At 41.0% G+C, this 21,562-nt stretch overlaps 1 protein-coding gene across 2 annotated transcripts in view; it reads left to right on the plus strand.

Moving 5' to 3' along the window:
* ARSB (arylsulfatase B) overlaps positions 1 to 21,562 on the plus strand; it is a 168,597-nt gene that overhangs the window by 15,381 nt on the left and 131,654 nt on the right. For both annotated transcript variants that reach the window (XM_045074528.1, XM_045074527.1), the window contains exons 2-4: positions 1,807 to 1,993; positions 8,993 to 9,183; positions 16,786 to 16,993. In XM_045074528.1, coding sequence (XP_044930463.1) covers positions 1,807 to 1,993; positions 8,993 to 9,183; positions 16,786 to 16,993 — 586 coding nt within the window. The remainder of the gene's footprint in view (positions 1 to 1,806; positions 1,994 to 8,992; positions 9,184 to 16,785; positions 16,994 to 21,562) is intronic.

The raw sequence follows: 21,562 nt of genomic DNA on the forward strand, positions 1-21,562 counted from the left end.
GGAGATCTGGAGTACCTAGCCCTTTGAGAAGGCTAGTGTCCAGTGCAGAGTTGATGGGGAGACCCTAGTCCCACATCAGTCAAAGGAAAGCACCTCCCTGGCTAAGCTGGGACAGGGAGGAGAAGTGTGAGGTTTGTGGGGAGGAATTGGTGCTCGGCCTAGGATGGAGGCCCCTGGGGCCTCTGCTCTGATAGGGCCCCAGCAGGGCTGGCCTGCCGCCCACCAGCAAACGACCTGTGATGGGACCACGCCGGCTTCCCTGCAGGCCTTCAGACTCATCTGGCAAGTTCGGGGCTCAGGGCCTCTGCACTTTTTATTTCTAATGCCTAGAATATTCTTGCCTTGTATTTTGGCAAGGCTGTCTAACTCTCTCACTCAATTCATATTACCGTTCAAATAGCAATTCCACAAATTTATTTTGCCACCCTCTCAAAAAATCACCTCTGTCACCATTTCCCTGTCCTACTTTATTTCCCTCACTAGCAGGGACCTCTGCTGGATATTATAACACCAGTTCTCAAACTCTTGGGTCTTAGGACCTCTGCGTGTGCTTAAAAATTATTGAAGACCCCAAAGAGCTTGTGTTTCTGTGGGCTACACCTTCAAAATTCACTGTATCAGAAATTAAAATAGAAATTTAAAAGTACTTTTGTTCATTGAAAAACAACAGTAATAGACCCATTACCTGTTAACATTAATAGCTTATGAAAAATGACTGTATTATCCAACATAAGAGAATTACATGAGAATAATAATACTGTTTTGTATTTTTGTATGTATCTTCTATTAGAAGATAGCTAGGTTGTTATAATCTGTTGTAATATATTGTTTTGGTTAAAGTTTATGAAGAACATCTAGCGTCACACAGGTGGTTGGAAAAGGAAGGGTTACTTTACTTATTTATTTATTTATTTTTTAAAGATTTTATTTATTTATCAGGGAGAGAGAGCGAGCACAGGCAGACAGAATGGCAGGCAGAGGCAGAGGAAGAAGCAGGCTCCCTGCTGAGCAAGGAGCCCAATGTGGGACTCGATCCCAGGATGCTGGGATCTTGACCTGAGCCAAAGGCAGCTGCTTAACCAACTGAGCCACCCAGGCGTCCCAAGGAAGGGTTACTTTAATAGCTTCTCATGTAATTGTGGATATTCTACCTGAATATCACACTAAGACTCAACCAGGGGTCATTTCTTAAAGCCTGACTGGTGTGTGGTCCTTGCGCCCTGGGCATACTTGTGTGAACCACTCCTAATATGTGGGTCAGATGGCTGCCTTTTTTTTTTCCTTAAGAAAAAGTCGGTTACTGGCTTTTGAAATTATGGTTTCCATAAAGCGAAATAAGGAAAGCAAATCATTACTTTCATTGTATTTCTGAATAACCCTTAAAAAAAAAATCACCAAATCTGGAAAGATTACAGAAGTTCCTTCCACAGCTAACATGAATTTCTCACGTGCACAGAAATTGGAACACTTTTTCCTTGATAGATCCACACTTCGTGTTACAGTGACTTCTTTTGAGGTAGGAGGTGAAATCCTAAGTTGATGATTTCTTACATAATTCCTTGATAAATATTTGTTGAAATAGCTAATGTTTATTAGAGTCCTTTTATTCATTCCCCCCCCCCCCAATCCTGTTTATGTCCATTACCTTACTTGAATAAGTGAGTAAAGTGTCCCGAAGCTGGTACAGGGATAGAGTTCAACAGTCACATCCGCAGATGTGTCCAATAAATTTAGCAACCACTTTATCTGCTTGTTCAGGATGTTTCAGTACCAGCAGTTTATAATTTCACGTTTTGTCTCTTTAAGATCCACACAGGTTTACAACACCAAATCATCTGGCCCTGTCAGCCCAGCTGTGTCCCTCTGGATGAAAAACTGCTGCCCCAGCTTCTAAAAGAAGCAGGCTACACTACCCATATGGTCGGGAAATGGCACCTGGGAATGTTCCGGAAAGAATGCCTTCCAACCCGCCGAGGATTTGATACTTATTTCGGTAATGGAAATGCACATGTTTCTTTTACAACTTAGACTAGCTGCAACCCATCTTGTAAAAACACACCCAAGTGTAATCAAATGAAATGACTGGAAACTTGAACACAGAATGAATCCGTCAGCACTGCCTTGGGGCAACTTTCTACTACCACCTCTGTACCCATGGCTCAGTGCTCAGCTCATGGTGGGCAGCTGCCCACAGGGAGGTGCGTACCTTTGCCAGGATATTAAGTGCTGCATTGGGGCCTGTGAAGATTTGCTATTTCCACACCAGAGACCATTGTACTCTTAGAGAACCTTATTACCAAAAGGGGATACAGCTTGTTTTGTTTTTTTTTTTTAAGATTTTATTTATTTATTTATTTGAGAGAGAGAGAGAGAGAGAGAAATAGCACGAGAGTGGGGGTTAGAGGGAGAAGCTGGCTCTCTGCTGAGCCAGGAGCCCAATGTGGGACTAGATCCCAGGACACTGGGATCGTGACCTAAGCTGAAGGCAGTAGCTTCACTGACTTAGCCACCCAGGTGCCCCTACAGTTTGCTTTTGGAAAAAAATTCCAGACAAAACCCAATACAAGAACATTTCCTTCACAAAGGTTAAGAATGTTTTTTCTTTCCATGGGCTGTCCCAAAGATTTTCTTTTTTCTTCTAGAGATGGTAGAGGAGACACTTTTCCATTGGCATCCTTCTCCCCTTCTTGAGATCTGTTTTTGAAATGGCCTGACTGGGGAAGACCAATCAAAAGAATAAAATGGGAGAGTAAATAACAAACTAATAGGAAGGATACTAGAAAAAGGAAGTATTTTATGGATTTGATAGCCCTATAAAAATGTGACAACTTAGGTTAGTTTTAAAACTTACCCTCTTTTAACCTGTTTACATCTCGTTTGTTTCTTCATTTATTTACAACCTGCTACATCCAAAAAGGAACACATACTGAACATAAAAAGTTTAAAAATAAATAGAAGGCACCTGTGTGGCTCAGTCAGTTAAGCATCTCGCTTGGGCTCAGGTCATGATCTCAGGGTCCTGGGATGGAGTCCCGCAAAAGGCTCCCTGCTCATTAAGGAGCCTGCTTCTCCCTCTGCCCCTCCTCCTCTGCTTGGACTCTCTCTCAAATAAACAAAGTCTTCACAAAAATTGAGTAACAAATCAAGGTGAGTAGAAAAAGGTGAAATTGTGGCGTGGCACCAAATTACAAAAAAAAAAAAAAACCCACCTGGCTATAGGTGGGCTTCACATCGAACTCTGCACCTTGCGATTCCTTATGTCCAAATTTAAAAAAAAAATTTTTTTTTAAAAAGGAGACAGCTGTAAGAGTCACATTATTTGTAAGATAAATGGAAACCAGATGTTCAGGAAGAGTAAAGTATTTTCTGGCTCTTAGACCTAAGAAATTTCTCCTTTGGGGAAAGGTAAGGTGGATAAGATCCTCAAAACCAGCATTTTAGTAATATAGTTTTCCTGTCCGTGTTTCTTGAGACGTTCCTTTTTATTCAGGGTAGGGCCAGAATGCCAGAGTGCATTTCAGTGATTACTGGGGGCCCAAATAATGCAGTTGAAACACACAGCTCTGTCACACCCTGTTGGATCCGAGGTTAATGCTGAGACTCAAGGACTTCAGGCAGGAGACCGCGTGGGCCCTGCTCCCGCCCTGGTTCTCTAGCAGACATGGCTAAGCAGTCATGGCATTCTTTCTTGGTGAACCTGAATTCATATCCTCCACATACTCAATTAACTGTTAAAGTCAGCCCGAGTGGAAGAGCTCTTTGTCATTTTGGAAATTCTAAAGGGAAAAGGCAGCCTGTATATCCTTCGACAGTTTTCAGTCAGACCTTTGCTGAAAGATCGATCAATACCTATGCTCTGGCAAGAGGAAGGATGATAGGTATTTTAATTTTTTCACTAAAATCCAAGTCACATATTTAAAAATTCACTTGGACAGAAGAAAATCATATCCTTTTATGAGAATTGAGAAGCCCCAGGATTCAGATGAGCCAACACCCGCCATTAATGGGGACTTGTAGATAGGAGGGAATATGACCATGCAGCTTTTTTCACTGTTATGACTTAGGTGTTCTGTTAAAAAGCAGTCAGATGGGGTGTCTGAGTGGCTCAGATGGTTAAACGTCTGCCTTTTGGCTCAGGTCATGATCCTGGGGTCCTGGGATCGAGTCTCCCTCTGCCTCTGCCTCTCTCTCTGTCTCTCATGATTAAATAAATAAAATCTTTAAAAAAAAAAAAAGCAGTCAGAGGATTGTGGGGCTCGTTGCACAGCTCTGAATACCTTAAAGACCATTGAATTGTACATTAAGTAGGTGACTTATATGGGATGTAACTTATAGCTCAATAAAACTTAAAATAAAAAGTTGGTGATTTAGTTGTTCAAAAGTATTTTATGATTTTTCACCAAAAAAGCATAGTATGCCCTCCTTTTCAGGCTCAGCAAAAAGTGCAAATTTGTGAATCACTCTTGTGAAAAAAGCTGTGTGTGATTGCCACATGGTTGTTTGATATCCTTCTGGCCAAATATATGAATAAATAGTTCTATTCCTGGAATTTTCTTATTTATAATATCCTTTTAATATTTATAGTTGGTACTTCATTTATTTATTTATTTATTTTAGGCATCCCAATAGGTCTTACATCTTTTTTTTTTTTTTATTTTTTTTTTAATTTTAAGATTCTATGTATTTGTCTGAGAGAGAAAGAGAGAATGTATAAGCTCAGGGAGGGACAGAGGGAAAGGGAGGAGCAGGCTCCCCACTGAGTAGGGAGACCCAACACAGGGCTCTATCCCAGGACCCTGGGATCATGACCAGAGCCGAAGGCAGACGCTTAATTTACTGAACCACCCAGGCGCCCCCATACATCTTTTAATCAAGTATATCCTATGCTTACATTCTCTCAATAGACAGCAGTTTACATTTACAGAGAAATAACTCTAAGTGATTTCCTCAAGCTCTTAACACCCAGGAGTTACTAAAAATTCCAAATAGAACCCCAGTGTCCTAGCCTCTCTAATTATCCATATAAGGGCTAAGATCATTTTATGGATACATTTCCTCCTCTGTTATATATTAATTAGCAAATACATTTGATTTCCCTTTCGGTTATAAATATTGGGGGAAAGATTACCATTTAAAAAGTGGTCTGGGGCACCTGGATGGCTCAGTCGGTTAAGCCTCTGACTCTTAAATTCGGCTCAGGTTGTGATCTTAAGGTCCTGAGATCAAGCCCCACGTCCAGCTCCACACTTAGCTCAGAGTCTGGTTGAGGTTCTCTCTCCCTCTCTCTCTTTGCCCCTCCCCATACGCTCACTCTTTCTCTCTCTCTCTAAAGTAAGTAAATAAATTAAATTGAAAATAAAGTGGTCTTAAGACCAAGATATTCATTGTATTCCAGGCTTTGAATTTATTGAATCATGGAAAAGGAGGAAATGAATTAAAAATGAATTCCTTTTTCATGTAAACAGTGTAAGGCTTTTGATTGTAGAGAATGCTTAGAACTGTAGAAAGGACTAGGCCAATTTTATCCACCTCATTTTAAGATTCATAAGCATTATTTGTTAGGAGATGGCTCAGAGTCCAGCACAGCTTATTTCTTTTTAATAGCTCTATTAAGGTATATATAATTCACACATTATATAATTCACCCAACTAAAGTGTACAACTTACTGATTTTTAAAAAATTCACAGGGTTGTGCTCTGGTCCTCATAGTCCAATTATAGAATATTATCATCACCCCAGAGAGAAACCCCTTTTCTTTTTTTTTTTTTTAATTTTTTATTTCTTTTCAGCATAACAGTATTCATTGTTTTTGCACCACACCCAGTGCTCCATGCAATCCGTGCCCTCTCCAATACCCACCACCTGGTTCCCCCAACCTCCCACCCCCCCGACCCTTCAAAACCCTCAGATTGCTCTTCAGAGTTGACAGTCTCTCATGGTTCACCTTCCGTTCCAATTTCCCTCAACTCTCTTCTCCTCTCCATCTCCCCTTGTCCTCCATGCTATTTGTTATGCTCCATAAATAAGTGAAACCATGAGATAATTGACTCTCTCTGCTTGATTTATTTCACTCAGCATAATCTCTTCCAGTCCCGTCCATGTTGCTACAAAAGTTGGGTATTCGTCCTTTCTGATGGAGGCATAATACCCCATAGTGTATATGGACCACATCTTCCTTATCCATTCGTCCATTGAAGGGCATCTTGGTTCTTTCCACAGTTTGGCGACCGTGGCCATTGCTGCTATAAACATTGGGGTACAGATGGTCACTATATCTGTATCTTTGGGGTAAATACCCGATAGTGCAATTGCAAGGTCATAGAGAAGCTCTATTTTTAATTTCTTGAGGAATCTCCACACTGTTTTCCAAAGTGGCTGCACCAACTTGCATTCCCACCAACAGTGTAAGAAGATTCCCCTTTCTCCACATCCTCTCCAACACATGTTGTTTCCTGTCTTGCTAATTTTAGCCATTCTAACTGGTGTAAGGTGGTATCTCAATGTGGTTTTAATTTGTATCTCCCTGATGGCTAGTGATGATGAACATTTTTTCATGTGTCTGATAGCCATTTGTATGTCTTCTTTGGAGAAGTGTCTGTTCATATCTTCTGCCCGTTTTTTTTTATATGATTGTTTTGTGTGTGTTGAGTTTGAGGAGTTCTTTACAGATCTTGGATATCAACCTTTTGTCTGTGCTGTCATTTGCAAATATCTTCTCCCATTCCGTGGGTTGCCTCTTTGTTTTGTTGACTGTTTTCTTTGCTGTGCAGAAGCTTTTGATCTCGATGAAGTCCCAAAAGTTCATTTTCGCTTTTGTGGAAACATATCTTGAAAGAAGTGGCTGTGGCTGATATTGAAGAGGTTACTGCCTATGTTCTCCTCTAGGATTCTAATAGATTCCTGTCTCACGTTGAGGTCTTTTATCCATTTCAAGTTTATCTTTGTGTACGGTGCAAGAGAATGGTCGAGTTTCATTCTTCTACATATAGCTGTCCAGTTATCCCAGCACCATTTATTGAAGAGACTGTCTTTTTTCCACTGTATATTTTTTCCTGTTTTGTTGAAGATTATTTGACCATAGAGTTGAGGGTCCATATATGGGCTCTCTACTCTGTTCCACTGGTCTATGTGTCTTTTTTTATGCCAATACCCTGCTGTCTTAGTGATCACAGCTCTGTAGTAAAGCTTGAAATCCGATAACATGATACCCCCAGTTTTATTTTTGTTTTTCAACATTTCCTTAGCGATTTGGGGTCTCTTCTGATTCCATACAAATTTTAGGATTATTTGCTCCAGCTCTTTGAAAAATACCGGTGGAATTTTTATTGGAATGGCATTAAAGTATAGATTGCTCTAGGCAGTATAAACATTTTAACAATGTTTATTCTTCCAATCCAAAGGCATGGAATGGTCTTCCATCTTTTTGTGTCTTCTTTAATTTCTTTCATGAGTGTTCTGTAGTTCCTCAAGTACAGATCCTTTGCCTCTTTGGTTAGGTTTATTCCCAGGTATCTTATGGCTCTTGGTGCTATAGTAAATGGAATCGATTCTCTAATTTCCCTTTCTGTATTTTCATTGTTAGTGTATAAGAAAACCACTGATTTCTGTACATTGACTTTGTATCCTGCCACATTGCTGAATTGGGTTCTAGTATGGGTTCTAGTAGTTTGGGGGTGGAGTCTTTTGGGATTTCCATATAAAGAATCATGTCATCTGTGAAGAGAGAGAGTTTGACTTCTTCATTGCCGATTTGGATACCTTTTATTTCTCTTTATTGTCTGATTGCTGTTGCTAGGACTTCTAATACTATGTTGAACAAGAGTGGTGAGAGTGGGCATCCTTGTCGTGTTCCTGATCTCAACGGGAAGGCTGCAAGCTTTTTCCCATTGAGGATGATATTTGCTGTGGGTCTTTCATAGATAAATTTGATGAAGTTCAGGAATGTTCCCTCTATCCCTATACTTTGAAGCGTTTTAATCAGGAACGGATGCTGGATTTTGTCAAATGTTTTTTCTGCATCAATTGAGAGGACCATGTGGTTCTTCTCTCTTCTCTTATTAATTTGTTCTATCACATTGATTGATTTGTGAATGGAGAAACCCCTTTTCTACCAGCAGTCACTCCCCATTTTCCTCCAACCCCACCAGCCCTAGGCAACCACTAACATAATTTTTGTCTCTATAGATTTGCCTCTTTGGGACAATTCACAGAAATGGAATCATACAATATGCAGCACAGCTTATCTTAATATTTTAGGAAAATATGGGACATTTGCAGATACAGCTTTAGTTGAGAACACCCATTTCCTTTCATGTTTATATGCAAATTGTGGGATAGGCAGTCCATGCCATTTACATTGGCGGCGAAAGTGAAATCATGGTTGGTAGAAAAATGTACTTCAGTTTGATCTTTTCGTTCAGTTAAATTGTCTAGGGCTCCTGTTTGGGAAGGTTTGTGTTTTTCCACCAGTGGGTGTCAGCATCTGACTAAAGATGATTCCTCCCAGCACTGCTTCTCTAAATAACCTTGAAGCCAGTCTCCCAAGGTCAATATCAACATTATTTGAACGCTGTGTTCATTTATGTGATTACCTCAGAGTAAAAACTTGTAAGAAAACACATTAACCATATGCTGTTTTTGCTATTAGATATCTTTAAAAGATTAAGATTTTATCACCTTTACTGAATTTAAACTCTGATTTTTTAAAACGGATTTACTTGGAATCAGCCACTTTGAGAGTTACATGACAGAGCCTTGTGTTCTAAAGACTTGACTGAGGAGGAATGGTCTTGAATTTTTTTACAATAACATTTTAATGCCTCCTGCTAGCAAATATAGAGATGTTAAGAAGTGGTGCTCTGATTAGCCTTGTCATTTGATTAGCCTTGTCATGGCTAATCAATTGCACTAGGCAATTAAATGCTGAAACATTAGTTTGTTTAACAAGTTTTATGCTATGCTGACTACTTTCATCTCCCATTCTTGTTGTAGGTTATCTCCTAGGTAGTGAAGATTACTATTCCCATGAGCGCTGTACATTAATTGATGCTCTAAATGTCACACGATGTGCTCTTGATTTTCGAGATGGTGAAGAAGTCGCAACAGGATATAAAAATATGTATTCAACAAACATATTTACCGAAAGAGCTACAGCCCTCATAGCTAACCACCCACCAGAGAAAGTAAGTCTTGCATCTTTATTGATATCAAAATTGTGTTAAGATAGCATCTCTTCAGGTGAGTGTAGGAAAAAGGTGCTTGTTGGGAGAAAAAAAATCTAATTAATTCTAGGGGAGTTGTTTTCAAATTTTGGAGTGTATCAGTATCTGCCTGGGGAGCATGATAAAAATAGAAATTCCTGGAACCCCTCTTTAAAGGTCTGATTCCTTAGGTCTAGGGGAAATCCATACATCAGGATTTTATTTTATTAATTAATTAATTTATTTTTATTTTTATTTATTTTTAACGTGGGGCTTGGATTCATGATCCTGAGATCAAGACCTGAGCTGAGATCAAGAGTCAGAGGCCTAACTGACTGAGCCACTTGGGTGCTCCCACACATCAGCCTTTTAATGAAACTCATCAAGGGTGACTCTGACACCAAGGGTCCCCAGATGATGCTTTGAGGAATACTGGGTCTGTAGTATTTTGGTAGATACATAGTTTTATAATTTTGGTGTATTAGGTTCATGTGCTATAAGCAATTAGTATGTTGACTTTTTAAAATGATAGGCTTGTGTAGACGATGAGGCTGTATTATGGCAAACTTTCTGTTAAGAGATAGGCAAACTTTGGGTTCAGGGCAAGTCCTCTTTGTATTTGGCCTCCCAAGGTTATTTCGGCTATTCTAGATATTTTGCATTCTTATGTTAATCTTAGAATCACCTGGTCAGTTTCTACCAAGAAAGTTCCTGCATGGATTTGGATTTCATCCATTTCATTTTGGATTTGCATCTGTAGAACAACATGGGGAGAATGAATGTCTTAACAATATTAAAGTCTTTCACTCCATGAACGTGGAATATACGTGGAATGTACTAAAATCTTATGACTTAGTCTAAAGGTAGAAATGGAAAAGAGTGTGAATTGCCCTAAACGTTTTTGTAGCTGTTGCTGTTATTGACTGAGAGTTACCTTCATAAACTAAATTCTCTGAATATACGTTTGAAATTGGGTCACAGATTCATCTTGTCAGATATTGGGTCCACAGTGTGGCTTCATTAAGACTTACATTAGCACACTGATGAAATTAGTCCTTCAGTAAGACCCTGATGTAGCAAATAACAGAATGTGCCATACTACCTGGTGCTTGCAGTTTTCTGCACTTTGCTTCTTTGACAATTACTGAATGGCCTCAAGGCAGATCACAGTTTGGGTTTAGGTTTGTATATCTGTTCAGATGTGGTACCTGGCAGGTGACTCCCTTTTTGACATAGTTTCTTCCTGGCTTTGCCTTTGCCTGTTATAACTTAGTATTGGAGGTCTTCCCTTATATCTGTCCTCAGCCCCCCTTGGGTTTTTTATCACTCTCAATGCTGACATCTTGGAGTAGCCACGCTTCCTGTGGAACTTGGAAGACCAGAACACTCTCTTACATATGTGGATATATGCAGGTTTTAAACAGGGGAATCTGGGTGGCTCAGTTGGTTCAATGTCTGCCTTAACCGGGTCCTGGGATTGAGCCCTGCATTGGGTACCCTCTCAGCGGGGAGTCTGCTTCTGCCTCTCCCCCTACTTGTGTGCATGCTCTCTCTCTCTCAAATAATTAAATAAAGTCTTTTTTAAAAATGTCAATCTGAACCACTTTTCAGAGAGCTGGAAAGATAACTGTGCTAGGTAATTGGCTTAGGTTCTCAGTTTTCTTCTGTATGCTAGGTGTTTTATTTATTTATTTTTTTAAAAGATTTTATTTATTTATTTAACAGAGAGAGAGAGAGAGAGAGAGAGCGAGATCACAAGTAGGCAGAGCAGCAGGCAGAGATAGAGGGGGAAGCAGGCTCCCTGCTGAGCAGAGAGCCCGATGGGGGGCTCGATCCCAGGATCCCGGGACCATGACCTGAGCCAAAGGCAGAGGCTTAACCCACTGAGCCACCCAGGCACCCCGCTAGGTGTTTTATAGATAGTGCTGAAAGCCCAAAGAACAAGATGAGGTCTTAAGGGAATTGTGGTTCTTGTTCTGTCATTTGAGTTAGGCACTCTATTACAGATAAGCAAACAAGAGATTTGTTCAAGGTCACAAAGCTACTGAGAGTCCAAACCAGAATTTAAACCCATGCTGTTTGACTACCGAGCTCAGTGCACTCAACAGGCATCCCAGGTTCACAGCTCATATCCGAGACTGGACGTTATTAGCTCCAGTGTATGATTCAGCTTGATGGTTCCAATCCTGACAGTATATCAGGCTCATCTGAAAAGTTTGTAATAAAGACCAATAACAAATATTGTGACTTATTCATGCTGGTGGGAGGGTGTCATTGGTATTTAATTACCTCTCTGCCCCCATCTCCCTCCCAGTGGTGATTCTGAATGTGCCGGCACTATTGACCCCCCTCAAACACAGGGGACAAGCTCAAGCCAGCTGCCTTTTCCAGGCTTACAGTAAAACACCACCTTAATCATGCAACAGCTATAATATGCCTACAGTAAAAATGAGTTCCCATTAAGCAACAATGGAGTATTTTCTCACAGTGCCTGTAACATTAATCGGATAAGAGGAAGCAGCTGGATGAAATAGTTCTTTGTGGGTGGGCTGCCTTATCTGGTGTGCTGCGGAAAGCACGGGAACTGGGGGAAATGAGTCCCCAAGAGCCCGCAAGCCATCCAAACTCGAGTTAGTAATAGAGTGCTGCTCGCAGGTAGCATTATGGGAATTGCCAGATGAGAGGATGGAGACTTTCCAACAGTGTCTGAAATATTCTGAAGCAGTGTCCAGCATTCTCCGCGTCCTCAAGGTAGAGCTTCAAGTGTAGGCATAAATGGATGAAATAATCAGTACTGAGGAACAGCCCCAGAATGTTCGTTTAAGACAGGAAATGCAGACATTTACATTTTCAGTTCTCAGTAAAATGATGCATCCCATAGTTCCAGGAGCTGGGCTTTTCCTCATTTTATCCCAATGTTGAATCTAATTCTGTGCTAATTTCTTAGGTGCTCTATAGAGACTATAGCATAGGTAACCCATCCTAAGATGGAAATCATTATAGAAATACACACGAAGTGTCCACAAGCCATCTTAAAAATGTGCCTATTTTAAAGAGCACTTGAGGGGAAAAGAGCATATGGAGGTATTTGTAGCAGAAACACAGTTGGTGCTGGATTCAGGGAGATACTGCTAATAGCCATGGCACATGTGTTGGGAGGGAATGTCTTTTTTTTCTCCAGGAAAATTCCCTTAGTACTAACACAACAGTGTAAAAGCAACATGTCCATAACATATTCTTCAGTTAAAAATAGTCCCCCTAACACTCTGCAGAATAAAAACAAAGGTTTTTCTCACAAACCGAATCTACTAGAAGCTTCTTAAAGCGAATGTGAATTTCTAGTGGTAGACATTTTTTCCTGCCACGAGTTGGAAAGAAATGTCTTAATTTGAAAGCCAACAATAGAACAATGATTTAAAAAATGCATCCTATATTTTTAAATTTTACACTTTAAATTAGGAAAATATACTAAAGAAAGTAAGGTTTTCTTCCTCACTGGGATCTGTTTCTTAGCATGGGGAGGATATTTAGAGTAGGTATCTTAGGAGACCTATGGCATAGTAAGAAAAGGAAAAGAACCCCCTTAGCATCTTACTTATACGCTAACAACTTGAGGTGATAATGTCATAGTTTGTGTAATACTTAAGCATTTGGTCATGAGTCCCCTCTAGGACTCTGTTTGTATTTCTAAGGATCCTGAAGGGGTTATAGTTAGGGTTGCTGGAAAGGCGTAGCTTGGTCACAGCAGGGACCTTGACCCAAGAAGGAGCAAGAGAAAGATCAGGGTCCCGCATAGACCTGGAGGTCCGTGGAGGTCATCAGCTCCAGTATTATCATGTTTTGAATCATAATGTCTGTCAGGTCAGAATGTGCCCACTGGTCTCCAAAGGCTGAGGCATGCCTGGGTTGGAACTCAAGTCAGTAGATAGCATAGTAATACCGAGTCTGTCCTCAGGGTGGCAGCTGCTTGCTTTAGGTCAACAGTGAGCTGAACCCACCTAGGCAGGTATGGGGAAATCAGCTATGTCTGTTCACTGTGTGGCAAGGATCTTACCTCAGCTAGGGGCAGGCCAGTTGGTTGTGTTGCCTTGGGCCTCATCTTATTAACAGGGCTGTACTGCACATCATTCTGCCCCCTCCTGGTGATCCAGAGACGAACTGATGTGTGTCTGTTCACCCACACACTGCATGGTCCTTGATGACTGCTGGTGACATGGGGGGAAAAGATCGCTTGTTTTGTTCGAGGAACACCTTAACCCTAACTTGTAAGTTTCTAGGATATGGTTGGCAGCAGTGTGAGGCCCTGCAGGGCCAGAGATGGTCACAGTCCGCATCCCTCAGAGGTGCTTTTCACTCCCTCTTCTCAGCTATATTCCTTCTGTTTGAACCTAAACAAGCCTGACCCCTGGAAAATGGGGGAGTTGCTACAGTTTTATAAACTATGACCCCTCAAGAGTAAGGGGTCTCTAAGGAAACTGATAACAGGTAATGTTCTGCTGTATTTAACAAAGTGAGTAGAATGATTTCCATATTGACTACTTGGGGTTTTTTGTTTGTTTTTTTGTTTGTTTTTATTTGACAGAGAGAAACACAGTGAGAGAGGGAAAATAAGCAGGGGAAGTGGGAGAGGGAGAAGCAGGCCTCCCACAGAGCTGGGAGCACAATGTGGGGCTCGATCCCAGGATGCTGGGATAAGGGCCCGAGCTGAAGGCAGATGCTTAACGACTGAGCCACCCAGGCACCCTGGGTTTTTGTTTTTAAGATTTTATTTATTTATTTGACAGAGAGAGAGAGAACATAAGCAGTGGGAGCAGCAGAGGGAGAGCCAGAAGTAGGCTTTCTGCTGAGCAGGGAGCCCTATGTGGGACTCCATCCCAGGAGCCTGGGATCATGACCAGAGCCCAAGGCAGATGCTTAACTGACGGAGCCACCCAAGAGCCCCCATACTGAATATTTGTAAGAGTCTCTAATGATGGTCTGAGAATCAGCCCCCCACCCCCCACCCCATGTAGTCGTAAGCACTCCTCCCTGGCCATCACCTCTAGAGATCACTTACTGGCTGGGAATACCCTGCCCCCTTCCCCTTTCTCTCTTTCACTGTGTGCTTTGCCACGTTGCCACGAATGACCCGGATGAGCGCATCTTCTCCTTCCTCCGCCCCCGGCCACAGAAGCTCTGCCTGGGTCACAGGCTCTGGGCTTTACAAGGAGGCCAGGCTGCTGACCTAAGTTAAGGGAAGGCCCTCAGGGAGAACAGGGGGGAGGCTCTAGGAATTGGACAGCACTTGAGAGTGAGGCCTCCGTTTCATGCTCCAGCCGTTCGTTACCCGATGGAGTATGGGCAAGGAGTTGTCGGAGTTCTGATTCTTAAAGAATATTATTTTTTTAGACCACGGAGTTTTATGTGGTATTTCCTGATTTTAAAAACAATATGTGGGCTCCAAACTGTGGTAGCCTTCCAATATATAATCCTGTCCCCATCCAGACCGTGGCTGGTGGTAGGGCTTGGTTTGACCTAGTGCTGAGGTCCCCGACGGCTGCTCCCGCAGCAGACCCTCACCTGCACTGCGGGCCCACCGATGCCCCTGCGCACCCATCGCCCCTCCAGGGGTCTCAGCTCAGCTTCCTTCCTCACCACCGCCCCTCCGGCAGGGCATGTGCTGGGGTTCCCTGGACTGTGGTCTGGGGGAGCTGAGAAGTGCTGCTTTACGTGTGGCTGGAGTAGAGAGGGTGTGTGTTGGGGGGGCGCGCTGGCAGAGCTAAAGCTGTGGCAAAGATTGCAGTATTGACCTCTGGAGTTGCGACCTGGAATGTTCTCCTGTGGACGGGTTAGAAAAATGAAGCTTAGGTTCTAGTTATCAGAGTTACCATTCCTTCACCTAACCTCGTTCGAGAAATAGGTTTTAAGTGATGACTTTGATATGTAACAGCTGTTTTTAACACTTGGATTTGGGGGAAAAGGTGTTGCCAAGTTCTAAAGATCTAAAGTTCTGAACTAAAAATAATCTTTTGGGTATCTTTTTGAGCTCTCTATATGTATATTCCTTACTCTATCTAGCAAGGTGTATAATACAGAATTTTTTTTTTTTTAAATCTCAACAGTAATGAAGAATGAAATATGAGCCACCCCCCCCCCCAGTCTGGTTTCTGACTTTCCCCTATTCATTTATGAGATTTAAATGCCTCAAATACTTTAACAGAATTGTATTATTATTCTTGGGTTGAACCCTTGTTGTGTCTTTGAGGGTTTTCAACCCATTAAGGAATTCTGTAGGAGCTCAATGAAGAAGAGTGTTTTCAGAAAGGCTCGTTAAAAAAGGAGAGGCTGACCTGGAATACCACTAATATTAAATGTTATAAATTGGTGTAAAAGGTAAAATAGAATCAGCGTATCACACTCCTGAGTTTCCAGGAATTAAATTGGGATTATGTTTGGTCCTCAGTCAAAGACTAGCAAGGTATGGTGTTTACTTGTTCTCTCATATGAAAAATCCTGAACTCTCTCCGAAAGCGTGGAAACTTTTAAAAAAATATTTACATTCATTTATTTGATAAAGAGAGATCACAAGTAGGCATAGAGGCAGGCAGAGAGAGGGGGAGGCAGCCTCCCCACTGAGCAGAGAGCCCAATGTGGGGCTCGATTCCAGGACCCTGAGATCATGACTTGAGCCAAAGACAGAAGCTCAAACCACTGAGCCACCCAGATGCCCCCCTGCACCTTTTTTTTTTTTTTTTTTTTTTGGCAAAAGCAATTAACTAAAGCATGTCTTGGTACATATCTGCACCATAATGGTGGAGTTTCCCATAAGAAATTGCTCTGCAATTAATATGAACATGGACAAATCCTATAACCTTTCTAAGCCCCAGTTATCTGTGAAATGGATGTAACAGGCTGGATTTGAGTATTATATGAGACAGAATATGTAAATCAGTATCATAGTACCTAGCACATAAACAACATTTAATATATAGTTGTTATTATTGGTATTATTATTATTTGTTTGGATCAGAACCTTCTAGGCCATTTAGAACTCAAGTATTTATTTTTAATTCTTTGTGTTGTGTCTTTCGTTACATTTTTAGTATCTATTGATGCTAATAGTTCCCATGCCATAAAATTCACCCAATTAAAGTATATAATTCAGTAGTAAATTCATAGGGGTGTACAAACATCACCACAATCTAAATTTAAAATATTTTCATCACCCCAAAAGAGACCTCATGTCTGTTAGCAATTACCCACCCCTCCTCTCCCCCCCACCCACCACAGCTTGCTACAGCTGTAGGCAACTTTTGAGTATCTTTTCATGAGCTTATTGGTCATTTGTGTATCTTCTTTGAAAAAATGTCTATTCCAGTTCTTTTCCCATTTCATAATTAGGTTAATTGTCTTTTTTTTACTGAGTTGTAAGAGTTCTTTTATATTCTGGATACAAGTCCCTTGTCAGATAAATGATTTACAGATATTTTCACGGCATTCTGTGGTTTGTGTTGATATTACTTTTATTAACTGATAAATCTGGATTTCTGTCTCTATTTAAGGCTTTCATACCCTCTTACTGATTTGCACAAACTCTCTTTCCAGCCTCTATTTCTCTACCTCGCTCTTCAGTCTGTCCACGAGCCCCTGCAGGTCCCCGAGGAATACCTGAAACCATACAAATTTATCCAGGACAAGAATAGACATCACTACGCAGGAATGGTGTCTCTTATGGATGAAGCAGTGGGAAATGTCACGGCAGCCTTAAAAAGCCACGGGCTCTGGAACAACACGGTGTTCATTTTCTCCACAGGTAAGTCTGTCAATAGGAAAATCATCTCTTGGCAAAGCCCAGGACGTGGTATTCGATAAACGGAATGAAGACAAATTGTTGCGTTTAGCAGTTCCTTATTAAAATAAATGTTAACTTTGCGAGCGGAGACATGATAATAATGGGTAGAAAAATGTGTCTAAGGTAAAGTATTATGGGCCTTCCCCCTCTTCCTTCAGATATCAAAATATTCTGGCAGAACGCTTGAAAACAAGTTCTCACCACCGGCGTGCGTATGAGCAGACGTCACTCTGACGCAGATGAGCCGGGCAGTGAATTCCTAGAGTGGCTTGTTCTCTGCTGTCTCTGTAGCCCAGGCGTCCTCTGTGACTAGGACTTGTGCTGACTAGAGTGGTTCCGTATCAGTGTAGAGACAGATTGTGACATTAAGAAGACAGATGAGAAATGGAACCATTTAAATCGAGGCTCGAGTGGCCAAGTATAGATTTTTTTTGTACTAAGATTGTTTCCTGACAGTAAAACTCATACACGTTGATTAGAGAAAAAGCAGAAAAGAAGAAGGAGGAAAGAAAGTGTTTTCACTTTCTTTCATAATTTTCATTCTGGCAGTGCCCTTGTGATTCCTCCTCTGTTAGACTCATGGTTTTTTTTCTGTCTTGTTAGGCACAGTTTGCTAAAATGTCCCTGTGATGTGCGAATGGGTGCAGATCTTGGGTTACTCATGCTAAGCACTCCGAGAACACTTTGTATCTGAAACTAAAGGTGCCTTTTTTAATGGAAACTGTTCTTGTATTATTTATTTCAGAATTGTTCAGCCTTCCATCCTATCTTTCTTCTAGTCTCTCTTTACAGAACTTCTGTTATTTGGTTAGTGGATTATCCTCTAATTTCCTTAGTTTTTTCCAAACTCTCCTGTTTATTTTTTTCTACTATTTGGGAAGCTTCCTTATCATTATTTGGTAACCTTTTCTATTAAATTCATTTTATTTTTTTTTTAATTTTTAAAAAGATTTTTATTTATTTATTTGACAGACAGACAAGTAGGCAGAGAGACTGGCAGAGAGAGGAGGAAGCAGGTTCCCCGCAGAGCAGAGAGCCTGACGTGGGGCTCGATCCCAGGACCCTGGGATCATGACCTGAGCCAAAGGCAGAGGCTCTAACCCACTGAGCCACCCAGGTGCCCCTATTAAATTCATTTTAACTGTTATATTTTTTCATTATCAAGAACTCTTACTTTCTGATAATTCCTTTTTTATAAAGTTCTGTTTTATTTTCTATGTAACAATTTCATTCTTCAAAGCCTGTGGTCTTAGCTATTAATGGTGTGTTGGTGTGAGTATGTGGGTAACTATGTGTATACACACGTGTATACTGGTATGTGTGTATATATATGAGCCCACACATATATTTTTACGTTTGCTCATACCCTCAGCATTGCCTCTCTTCCTTCTAAGGCCATTTGAATCTTCTTTGGCCTGTCTTTTATGAAAAAGGCAAATCCCTGGTGATTCTTGACGAAAACCTAAAAATGTGATTGGAAACTCCAAGGGTGAGGATAGGACTTGTCTTCTGGTGAATTTTATTGTAAAGTGACAACATGAGGCCTGTGTGATGACATGTTGAGGAATTAATCTGGGTATTCTACTCATAGTTTGTGTTTTTTGTGGTGTGTGTGTTCAAGGGAACATTTTCTCCACACCAGACATTTTCATTAGGCTGAAGTGGGTAGATTTTTCATTTACTTCAATCTGATAGGTTTTTTTTTTTTTTTTTAAGGGTAGTTCTGTTTTGGGGATACCTGGATGGCTCAGTGGTTAAGTGTCCACTTGATCACATTGGCCTTCCTGTTCCATGGGGAGTCTGCTTCTCCCTTTTCCTCTGTGTCTCCACCCCCAGCTTGTGCTCTCTGTTGCTCTCTCAAATAAATAAATAAAATCTTTAAAAAAAAAAGAGTAGTTTTGTTTTGCTTTTAATCAGGTGTTGTTATTGGATCTAGCATTTATTGAGTGCCTACTCTGTGTAGGACAGTGTTTAAAGTGCTTGACATGACCTAGGTCAGTTCATTCTCACAATAATACCTGGGGACTACTATTATCCCACCATGCAGATGTGAGAACTGAAGCACAGAGAGGTTAAGTAACCTGCCCAAGGCCACACAGCCAGGCAGAGCCAGGCAGCAACCTTTCTGGCTCCACGCTGTCTGCTGAGATGATGCCGATGATGATCTGGATATTCTTATTGGATCTCACGATATAGCAGAGCTTTCCCCATGGTTTGCTGCCATATTGATCTCTAGAGGAGCCTGGGCACGGCAGGAAAGGCATTCACTCTGAGGGGGTTGCTTCCCTGGGATACAACACTCCCAAGTTTCTGAGCATGCTCTGCTGTGAAACTGAGCTGAATGGAAGATACCATGTGTCTCCCTCCAACCTCCCCCAAACTTCCCCTCTCCCAGAGAAATGGAGACATCTTATACTTGACTCCTTAAAAGAGCTCTCATATTCTGAGAGTCTTCTCACTTTACTTTATTTTGAGCAGCATGGTAAAGCACTTTAATCAGGTCTGGAATCGAATGCTTATAGAGGTCACTAGAAAGAATCAATAAGAAAGGAGGCCAAGACATTTAATACTGATTTAGTAATCATTCCCGGGAAATGACCTCACAGTTGCAAGAACTGAAAGTTGTAAGTTTATAAAGCAAGCCTTTGTTGTAGAGATCACAGTTATGCAATTTAAGGATAAATGATATCCTGAAATGAAAATGTATCCTACGTAGACTGCAAAGTGCTCAGACAGAAGTAGGGATGGTACCTCTAGAAAACTGTTAAATATCTCCAAGTGGCTCCTGGGACAATGGTTACTGCTGTCGAGGAGGCTTGGGAAGAGGGGCCATAACATGTTTTCATGCTATGTGAGAGCTAGAAAGAAGCAGTATTTTACAATCTTTTCTTACATGATTTCAAATGCATTGTATAACCGTACATAGACATAAACATCCATAATATATTATTTATTCAGGTTGCCAAAAATAATTTTTGAAGCTTTGCATTAAGGTAAGGGAATTACCTTATAATAAGGCTGCTGTGTATTCTAACCCTATGATATATTAATAGGTACCTTAATCTGGGACCATCTTTCCTTTGTCTCGCTAAATCTGATTTGATCATGTGTATGTCCATTTTTTATACTGCTGAATTCACTTTGCTAGGGCTTTATTTAGGACTTTGTCGATTCAGAAGGGAAAGTGGGGTTGGAGACTTCTCTCCTCCCTGTCTGGTCTGTTGTCTCGGTTACGCTAACTTCATTTTAAAATGGCTGGGATGACTTTTTCCTTCTTTTTTATGCTCTGGAACAGCTCACAGATTGTTTGAAAGAGCTCTCTGGTTGAGCTGGTCCCTGGAACGTTTTTTGGAGGATTTTTCTTCTTTAATTAATCCCTAGCTTAAATTTTTTGCTGAGTTACAGCTAGGTGTAGGTCTTTTAAAATATTTAAGAATTAATTTTGCCTCATCTGTATGAGCCCTTTGATCTGCAGGCTGAGATTATTTTTTACTTTGGAAGTTTTCCTTGTACATATTTTAGCTTATTGCTTTAGTTCTGCTCAATTTATTTCTCAAAAACAGCTTTAATTAATAGGTTGAATCGCTGATTCAGCTTCTCCGCATTATTTTCAGTTCTCTCCCCTTTTTCTCAGTCTTCTGGATCTTCTCTGCATTATCTGTTAGACATTTTTGCAATTTGGCTTCTGTTCTTTAGGATCTCCAATGTCAGTTATTATCAACTGTAGTTTTAGTTTCTTGCAATCCTTCCTTTGCCTCAGTCCAGTTCCCTTTTCTTCTATACTTGTTATGGTAATAATAATAATGATAACAACAAGAACAACAACAACTACTGCTTGTTTACTGCATACCCAGGCACTGTTCTAGAGCCTTCCCTACACTTCCCATTATTGGTCATGTTGTTAGCGTTAAAGCTCAAAGCAACCTTGAGTTTAATCTTGTGAAATAGGTTTCACCTTGGTTTAAGTTTCACAAGGTTTAACCTTATGAAATAGTTTCTTTATCCCCATTTTATAAGTGAAGAAACCAGAACTTAAAGAGGTTACATGATTTGCCCAAGGCTACTGTTATGGTCTGAATGTGTCCATCCCCAATTCACATGTGGGGGTCAGGACGTGGGCCTTTGGGAGGTGATTAGGTTATGAAGTAATCTAATGGGTAGGTGTATTGTGCTTTTATAAAAGTCACCCCAGAGCAATGCCTAGCATCTTCCTCCATGTGAGGACACAGCAAGAGGGCCCTCACCAGAAGGTGACCTCCTGGGTGCTTAATCTTGGTCTTCCCAGCTTCCAGAACTGAGAAATAAATTCCTGTTGTTTCTAAGCCTCCTGGTTGGTGGTTTTTGTTAGAGCAGCCGAATGTACTAACAAGTGGAAGAGCTAGAATTTAAGTGTAGATCTACTTAAGGTCGATATCTATTAGCCATAATCAGCTGGGCTTTTGCATCTCATCTTTTCCCTTTTAGCTCATTCCATGGTCCCTTACCTCTACTTTGGGCTTTCTGCATTCCTAGTCATAGAACTATGCTTCT

This window comes from Mustela putorius, unplaced genomic scaffold (genome assembly GCF_011764305.1).
Source record: "Mustela putorius furo isolate JIRA1106 unplaced genomic scaffold, ASM1176430v1.1 tig00537350_pilon_pilon_pilon, whole genome shotgun sequence".
Lineage (NCBI taxonomy): Eukaryota > Metazoa > Chordata > Mammalia > Carnivora > Mustelidae > Mustela > Mustela putorius.